Source organism: Salmo trutta, chromosome 1, assembly GCF_901001165.1.
Source record: "Salmo trutta chromosome 1, fSalTru1.1, whole genome shotgun sequence".
Lineage (NCBI taxonomy): Eukaryota > Metazoa > Chordata > Actinopteri > Salmoniformes > Salmonidae > Salmo > Salmo trutta.
Window position 1 is genome coordinate 53,021,472 of NC_042957.1, and position 9,260 is coordinate 53,030,731.

At 43.3% G+C, this 9,260-nt stretch overlaps 1 protein-coding gene across 1 annotated transcript; it reads left to right on the forward strand.

The window, feature by feature from the left end:
• Nucleotides 1-1,662: 1,662 nt before the first annotated feature.
• Nucleotides 1,663-9,023, forward strand: LOC115199834 (protein LSM12 homolog A). Its single transcript, XM_029762331.1, has 5 exons — nucleotides 1,663-1,829; nucleotides 7,047-7,180; nucleotides 7,856-7,965; nucleotides 8,534-8,660; nucleotides 8,755-9,023. The coding sequence occupies exons 1-5, from the start codon at nucleotides 1,703-1,705 to the stop codon at nucleotides 8,845-8,847; spliced, it is 591 nt and encodes a 196-aa protein (XP_029618191.1). The 5' UTR covers nucleotides 1,663-1,702; the 3' UTR covers nucleotides 8,848-9,023.
• The last annotated feature ends 237 nt before the right edge of the window (nucleotides 9,024-9,260 follow it).

Consider the following 9,260-nt stretch of genomic DNA (forward strand, 5'->3'; position numbering starts at 1 on the left):
TTGCCGTACTTCTAACTACCGGTACCCAAAACTACACAACTAATCACAACAGCAATACCATTGCCTTAAACTGGTGACTGAACTAAGATTTGTTAAAGTTGAGAGTGGGGGTATCCATGGCATTTTCCAATTATGTTCCTATTTTACAAGTCAAAAAAATGGAGAACCTTTCATAATGTTGCCAAACAAAGACTCAACAAACTTACCTGAGACTCCCTGTCTCTGCCAGTCTGTCCCTGCATATCTGTCCCCAACTCTGCTGTCTGTGTGCCATCTGTTGCCTGCTCTGCCTAATGACATCATTGTGAAACATTTCCATTAGAATTTAATTTCTTTCTTATGAACATTTTATCAACTAGTCTTTGAGATATTAGGCTACTAGGGTTCTTACTATGCGTTTTGGTGTATTGAAAAATACTCTGTCCGTATTTTATTTTTCTGCCATTTTTCTACCTGGCTGGCTGGCTGGCTACACACACACACAGTGTGTAGGTTATTTACAGTAGGAGATGAGCTTCTATCATTCTATTTGGGCTTCGATCTAAAAGGTAGCTAGCAAATGTGAAACAGATTAAAATGACAAGAGTTGACAGCTGTATGAGTTCACCATTTACACAACATATGCTGCAACCTTTTGTAATTTTAATAGTTTGTTTCATATTGGCTGGCTTCCAACAATAGCTGAATTTGCAAAGCTAGCGAGCACCAATTCAGTTTGTGGTGTTTGCTATAATCTTTGCTACCCGGGTTAAATAAAGGTGAAATAAAATATATAAAAGTTCCCTTGCGACAATTTAGCTTTTGCAACGAGACCATTAAATATATTTAAGACAATGGTAGAAGAAGATGTAGTTCTGTTCAGTTTGGACTTCAGTTTATCGCTAACCTTATCACAGGGACTTTGAAGCACTAACTTACATCATCTGCATGCTGATCTTGAAATAAATTGACGATAGCAAAGATTCCATCTTTGATGACGCCACATAAATGGAATAGGTACTAGCTAGCTTAATAGTTAATATTTGCGGGCTAGCTCTGCATATTCAGCTAATGTGTGTGCGCGATTGACTGGATTAACCTTACGTCAGTTACGTTCATTGAGTGCCTTTCAGACAGTAGACACGACCCCTCTGTTACCTTGCCAACTAAAAACTGGCAGTGGATCAAACCATTGTGAGGCAAAGGGTGGGGGGGGTCGCAATCTTTTGAAACTTAAAAACGCGCTATTAAGTATCTACAATCAGCACAATTGCTTTCATTGCGTATTATTAATATTATTTAAATTACATAGTTATGTTTCAGTGATATATTGGGGGGGACAAATCATATTTTTCCCAGAATGGGGGGGTCGTGTCGCCCCCGGCATTTCCGCCCCTGCCTAATAGTCGAACTTGGTAACTGGTTGCCGTTATACACGTTTCGCGTTCAACCAGTTAGCAAGTTGGACATGAATTTCTTTGACATGAAAAAACGTATGACTTTTATCGTGGCGAGAAGGACTTCTAATAAAATATTACTAGATCAGGACAATTAAAGGTCCAGATCGGTTCAACTCTGATCACACTTCCCTGGGCGGTCCAATTCTCCACCTCATGACTGATTGATAATCTATGACACGCCCATCAACATTCCCTAGCTATAGTCAGTGACGCCACGGCGTATATTTACGTAAATCTGGCGCTCCCGTTTCCTGGCGGAGAAGATGGCGGCTCCTGGACCGGGGGAGTATTTCAGTGTCGGGAGCCATGTCTCCTGCCTCACCTGCTTGGGGCAGCAATTGCAAGGAGAGGTCGTTGCCTTTGACTATCAGTCCAAGATGTTGACTTTGAGTATCCTTTTTACAATTTTCCGTTGTCACTAAATCGGTGGTCTTCCAGGCTGTAAGGGGCCTGGGGGTAACTGGTCTCTCTTTGCCAAATTGAGATCCGCGCAAGCGTAGTCAAGAGACTAGCTAGGGAGCTAACTAGCTTACTCTTGATCAAAACGTAGCTAACCACACGATTTAAATACGGTTCCGTTCAGTTACTTTAAACCTTGTTACTTTCTATTTCAAGCCAGGTGTGGTAAGTTTAGAATCTGTATAATCTTGAGTTAATATTTGTTGTTAGCCAGCTAGCTATCGAAGTTGGCATAGTATTGTGCCATAATGCTTGCTAACACAAGCTATTGTGGTCAGCGTTAGCACTGTTAGCACTGTCAGTCCTTGTATGGATCACTATCTGGCAGCTCCAAGGGGCGTTATGCCTGGCAAATTCTTAATAACAGTTAGCATGCAGCTAGAAAAAGAGCTAACTAGCAGACCACGCTTAGAATTGTCTTATGCTCTAAAACAATGGTTATTTAAAGAACATTGTTGATGGCTAGTCATGTAATGATGTAACTAGCTACCCACCCCTGGTTAGCTTACGTTGTCGAAACTCACACGCAATGATTCACCGGTGACAGTTTAGAAAGGTAACTGTCAAGTTCTTGGGTTAACTACTCAAGCTAACGTTAGGTAGGCAGTTACTACCGCACTACTAGTTAAGTACTTTGACCCCTGTCAAGTGTTTTGTAGCGGACTTGAGAAATGCATTAACGTTAGCTATATGCATGTTCTTAGCTGTAGCTATATTGGAAGATGTGAATGTGCAGACTTGTATTAAATTAAATTTTTAACATTTTAATTAAACCTTTATTTAACCAGGTGCTTTACCTAGCAAAGGCTTATAGATGACCTGGAGCCAGTGGGTCTGGCGACGAATATGTAGTGGGGGCCAGCCGACGAGAGCATGCAGGTCGCAGTGGTGTGGGTGGTATATGGGGCTTTGCTGACAAAACGGATGGTACTGTGATAGACTGCATCCAATTTGTTGAGTAGAGTGTTGGAGGCTATTTTATAAATGACATGGTCAAGGATCAGTATGATGGTCGGGTTTACGAGGGTATGTTTGGCAGCATGAGTGAAGGATGCTTTGTTGCGAAATAGGAAGCCGATTCTAGATTTAATTTTGGATTGGAGATGCTTAATGTGAGTCTGAAGGAGAGTTTACAGTCTAACCAGACAGCTAGGTATTTGTAGTTGTCCACATATTCTAAGTCAGAACCGTCCAGAGTAGTGATGCTGGATGGGCGCGCAGTGATCGGTTGAAGAGCATGCATTTAGTTTTACTTGAATTTTAGGAGCAGTTGGAGGCCACGGAAGGAGCTCGTCTGGAGGTTAGTTAACACCTTGTCCGAAGAAGGGCCAGAAGTATACTGAAGGGTGTCGTCTGCGTAGAGGTGGATCAGAGAATCACCAGCAGCAAGAGCGACATCATTGATGTATACGGAGAAGAGAGTCGGCCTGAGAATTGAACCCTGTGGTACCCCCCCATAGAGACTGCCAGAGGTCCGGACAACAGGCCTTCCGATTTTGACACACTGAACTCTATCTGAGAAGTAGTTGGTGAACCAGGCGAGGCAGTCATTTGAGAAACCAAGGCTGTTGAGTCTGCCGATGAGAATGTGGTGATTGACAGAGTCAAAAGCCTTGGCCAGGTCGATGAAGACGGCTGCACAGTACTGTCTTTTATCAATGGCGGTTATATCGTTTAATACCTTGAGTGTGGCTGAGGTGCACCCGTGACCAGCTCGGAAACCGGATTGCACAGCGGAGAAGGTACGGTGGGATTCGAAATGGTCAGTGATCTTTTTATTAACTAGGCTTTCGAAGACTTTAGAAAGGCTGGGCAGGATGGATATATTTCTGCAACAGTTTGGGTCCAGAGTGTCACCCCCTTTTAAGAGGGGGATGACTGTGGCAACTTTCCAGTCTTTAGGGACTGGTAATAGGGGTTGCAACAATGGCGTCTGATAATTTTAGAGAGGGTCCAGATTGTCTAGCCCAGCTGATTTGTAAGGGCTCAGGTTTTGCAGCTCTTTCAGAACATCTGCTATTGGGATTTGGGTGAAGGAGAGGCTTTGGCAAGTAGCTGCAGGGGTGTGGAGCTGTTGGCCGGGGTTGGGGTAGCCAGGAGGAAAGCATGGCCAGCCGTAGAGATGCTTATTGAAATTATCGATTATCGTGGATTTATCGGTGGAAACACTGTCACTTAGCCTCAGTGCAGTGGGCAGCTGGGAGGAGGTGCTCTTGTTATCCATGGACTTTAGTGTCCCAAAACCTTTTGGCGTTAGTTACAGGATGCAAATTTATTTTTGAATAAGCTAGCCTTTGCTTTCCTGACTGACTGCGTGTATTGGTTCCTGACTTCCCTGAAAAGTTGCATGTCGCGGGGACTATTTGATGCTAGTGCAGTCCGCCACAGGATGTTTTTGTGCTGGTTGAGGGCAGTCAGGTCTGGAGTGAACCAAGGGCTATATCTGTTCTTAGTTCTACATTTTTTGAAAGGTGCATGCTTATTTAAGATGGTGAGGAAATTACTTTTAAAGAACGTCCAGGCATCCTCTATTGAAGGGATGAGGTCAATATCCTTCAAGGATACCTGGGCCAGGTCGATTAGAAAGGCCTGCTCACAGAAGTGTTTAAGGGAGCATTTGACAGTGATGAAGGGTGGTCGTTTGATCGCGGATGCAGGCAATGAGGCAGTAGATTGCAACTCCTCCTTTGGCAGTTCTATCTTGACGGAAAATGTTGTAGTTGGGGATAGAAATCTCAGATTTTTTTGGTGGCCTTCCTAAGCCAGGATTCAGACCCAGCAAGGACATCAGGGTTGGCGTCGTGTGCTAAAGCAGTGAGTAAAACAAACTTAGACATGAGTGATGTCGATAGGATAAAGCCAGGTGGATTTTTTACAGGCAACATGTGGAGTAGACCTCATACAATATAGGTTGGGTGAAGTTGAAGTATTATACACATCTCTTGCACACTAACTTGTGCGTTTAGCCCAGCTAAATTCCTTTGCAGGCCTGCACAGAGCACTGCTTAGAGAAATAGATGCTCATGAAAACTGCTAGATTTGATATGCGGCAGAACTCTAAGTAAGCCATTTGATGTGGACTATTTGCTCACACAGACATGCATTGCAGAGCACTAAGAATTCTGTTTGCTTGGTTGTGCGGGCTAATCTTTCACCTCTGCCTGGTATAGGACAGAAAGGCCCAGAGTCAGACCACTCTGTGGTAGTGGAACAACTGCAGCCACAGCCAGGGGAAAGAATGTGATGTCTGTGTCTGTCAGTGAGCTGTTATCACACTGCATCAGCATTGTGGATTTCAACAGTGTGCATTCCATACCTTCACGTTCCTGGTGGATGTGACAGGTGTCTTACCTGGCTGGAAGGTAGTACTGCCTCAGAATCCTCAGACTTTGCTCATTTGATCTTGTTAAATTAGAGGCATTTTATCAATGTCAGTTGATGACTATCCCGGAGTACAGATCTACAATGTTAAGGTTGTTAAATCTAGTCTACTTTTTTGTGGATGTTGTGAGATGCATAGAGGGTGTTTTTCCCAATGCTAAGGCCCAGGTCAAAGGGGCAAGTCACTCTTCAAGATGTGTATAATGCTGGCCTATTCACTTGAGGTAGTTTGCTTATGGAAGCACACAGTGTGACATGTTTTCAGGGTGACACAATAGCGTTGTATAAAACCGGGGGTAAATAAAGCTTCTAGATCCAGTCAGTCATACCCTCATGGCATGTTAGGTTGTTTTCCTTGAGGCTGGTGAGTCACTGAAAGGTCATGATGTCAGACAGGAAATCCACAGACCTCTATTACTGTTATGGAGGGAGTGCAGCAGCCATAAAATGAAGGATTGTAAACCTGAATGACTTCAGCTCTGAGCACTTTACCTGTCTGCCTGCCTTGAAATGGGAAAACGTGTCTTACCATAGTAAAGACACAGGCTTACTTCCCAGACTTTTACTAATCCAACCTGTTTTTATTAGGAAAATAATTAGCTTGGCTCAGGTTTGAGGGTGTTTTTTGGAAATCAGTTGAAGGGCAAGTTCTGTGCTGCCATCGGTTGTTGTGAGGTCACAGACTGAGTCTGTGACTTGTCTCTCACCAGACTATAAACCGTGTCTCAAGGGCATTGAGCTGGCTGCTACTAGATAGTATCCTTTGAGCTTAACACAGTTGGGTGTTCGTGAAGGCTACTCTTGGCTGTTGTGCTTAGTATGCCAATTTTTTTATCTGTCTAGTAGGCTATTTGCCCTCTTTCGCTCCACATTATTTCTGATATCCACATGATGAATTGTGGCTCGTTCGTACCCAACCTCCTCCCTTACAAACGATGCATTGGACTCTGTCCCCTCACTTAAGTTAGCGGAGTTGAAAGGGGATCTGCTGGTGGAGTGCATACACCTCATGCCGTCTTCAAATCAAATGTTGTATTTGTCACATGCTTCGTTAACAGGTGTAGACTAACTGTGAAATGCTTGCTTCTTAACATCTCCTTTGAGAAGTTCTGAGTGGGCTAATCATTTTGTTTAGTTGCTTGACTTTCAAGTCCTGAGCTTAGCCTATGTTTAGGACTTCTGTTCTGGGTTGTAACCGTCTGCATTGTTTCTTAAGCAAGAGGCTGTTCCTGGACTGCCGTGGTGAACCCTGGACCTGTTTACTAGGTTATGGGGATGCATGATCCCAGGATGTTCTGTTGTGAGGAGGCTGTTCGACTGCTGTTGAACTTGAATGGCAGAATAGGGGGGGGTGAAGGTGAAAAAGAGGAAGTTGTTCCACCGAGTATCTCCAGCACCTGGCAAAGTTGGATTGGTGCTGTGCTTGGATTTTGTGTTCTACTATAGCATATGGTGTACTGAGTTATTTATTTGGTCATTGGTTCACTATTGAGTGACTAAATTGCACTATTGTGACTAGCTGCACTATGCCATTTAGAATGTGTGTTCTGACTTCTCCCTAAGCTCAATAACATAAAAATGTTGATTTACCTCAGGTCTGGCATAGCCTAATGTTTGTGGAAAAAGTGATAGAGTTATGATTCCAGCTGATCCATTGTTTCCCTTACATACAAGTCCTGCATGTGTGTTTAGTCTAATGCTAACTGCTGCTAATTTGACCTCCATTCTGAATGTGTAGTACATTGCCTTGACCCACTGCCCTTTCAGAATGCGCCCCCTCCAGTGGAAAGGCTAACGTCAGCGACGTGGTCCTGATTAACTTAGCCTACGTGTCTGAGGTGGACATCATTAATGACCGCACTGAAACTCCTCCTCCACTAGCATCTCTGAATGTCAGCAAGGTAAGACCAGCCAATCACCACTCCTCACACCCTTATTGACACATCTTCTCATACAAAGTAGTGAAGAATCATTGGACATCTGGTCATTTTGTCATTAGCTTTATCAATAACTCCTGCACTAACTCACTTGATTCAGCTAATTGTGGTTCAGAATCAGACTAAAGACTGTAATTTGTTTAGGCAAGCTGATTATCCTAGTTGAATCAGGTGTAGTTATGCTGGGCTGGAACAAAAACCTGCACACCCCATTGGTTTTCAGGACTGGTATTGGGAATCCCTATCCCAACACAGAGTCAATGAATTGTATAATTTTGGGTGCTTTCACATGTTGATTGGAATCATATGGTTAACCTGAATGGATTGTTTGCATATTTAAAGAATGAATGGCTATTGTCTTGCCCCCAAAAAATCCTGAAATGTTCCATCACCATATCATTCAACTTTGGTCGGCATCAAACAAAACCCACCTGTTCCACATTTGACACAAATTATCAGTGAGCAGTTTCTAATATTCATTTGTATTGCTAACGGGCAGAAATTCCTTAAAGTTCCTTTCAATGCCAAATATAACCTTTTCCTTTTACCTACTTTAACTTCCAAGGGCTTTTGGGGTTCTCAGTTGAGAATGTTGGCTTTTGTAAACAGCTCTAACACACCTTTCCAACACGCCTGCAGCTTGCCAACAGAGCACGGTCGGAAAAGGAAGACAAGTTATCCCAAGCATATGCAATTAGTGCTGGAGTCTCCGTGGAGGGCCAACAGCTATTCCAGACTATACATAAAACGTGAGTATCATCTCTTGTCTCTAATACTGGGGCTCTGCTTCATCCAACTATAGAAACATCAGTTATTTACTTACTATGACGGTCCCCAATGGCCAGGAAAGGCTGTTTTAAAGAAAATGTGCTGCCCAATGCATTTAAATAGTCTCGTTGGATGTTGAAGTTGCCTTCTGATTTATTGACCTCTTTGAATGTTAGTCTTTGATTCAGTAATGTTTTGTTTTAAACCCTATCAAATAGTATGCATTCCATTATACCTCTTGGTTGTAATGGGATTGTAGTGTTGATCCCTGATTTGGCCTATACTACAGTGGGTGACTTATGACCGTAAGTCTTCCAGTACCAACACTGATTGACCAATTTCTGATGTAAGCTGTTAATTCTGTAATGTTCTTTTGTTTAATTTGTTTGTATATTTTATTCAGCGTTGTTGCTGTTCGATATGCACCTGTCCACCATCCGATACCTGCTGCATGGAGTTATCTGTCTAAATGTGTGACCTGAAGCCTTTAACCTCAGTGCCCTGACTGAAGGAAGCTTTTTTTCAAAAACGTTCTCCATCTCTCTGTAGCATCAAAGACTGCAAATGGCAGGAGAAGAACATCATGGTGATGGACGACGTGGTCATATCCCCACCTTACCAGGTGGAGAACTGCAAAGGCAAAGAGGGTAGCGCTTTAAGTCACGTACGCAAAATAGTGAGTATGCCTTTTCACTATTGAAGGGAATACAGGAATGGCAGTACCAGAAAGTTGATTGAGGATAAAATGTTACTGGTCTTGTCCCCTGCAGGTGGAGAAACATTTTAGAGATGTGGAGAGCCAGAAGTCGGTGCAACGGCCACAAGCACAGCAAACACAGAAAGACTCCACTTTATCATCTTGAGCCGGAGGTTCAGTCCAGATAGGGGGTGTGGGAGGGGGAATTGGTTGGGGGAGGTCACAACGGCAAAGGAAGTTTTGGTTTGTTCTTTTCTCTTCCCCTCTTCAACATCAGACCAAGGCCAGTGTTCCACCCCCCCACCTCCATCAGAGGTGTCCAACATTTTGAACAGAACAAAAGGGGTCCCAACCTTTTAAAGATAATCTAACAAAAGTAATCTCAATTTGCCACCATTCCTCACCCACTCCTCTTCTTGACCTCTTACCTTCCCTTCTGTTTCTTCTCTCCTCCTGCCATCAAGCCTGCTCCTCACTTCCATTTCACAGAGAAAAGTCACTTGATTTCTGTTCATTGGTCGATCTATTTTCTATTCATTTTTCGTAAATTTCAACAGTAGAAATTTATGGTAAGAGATA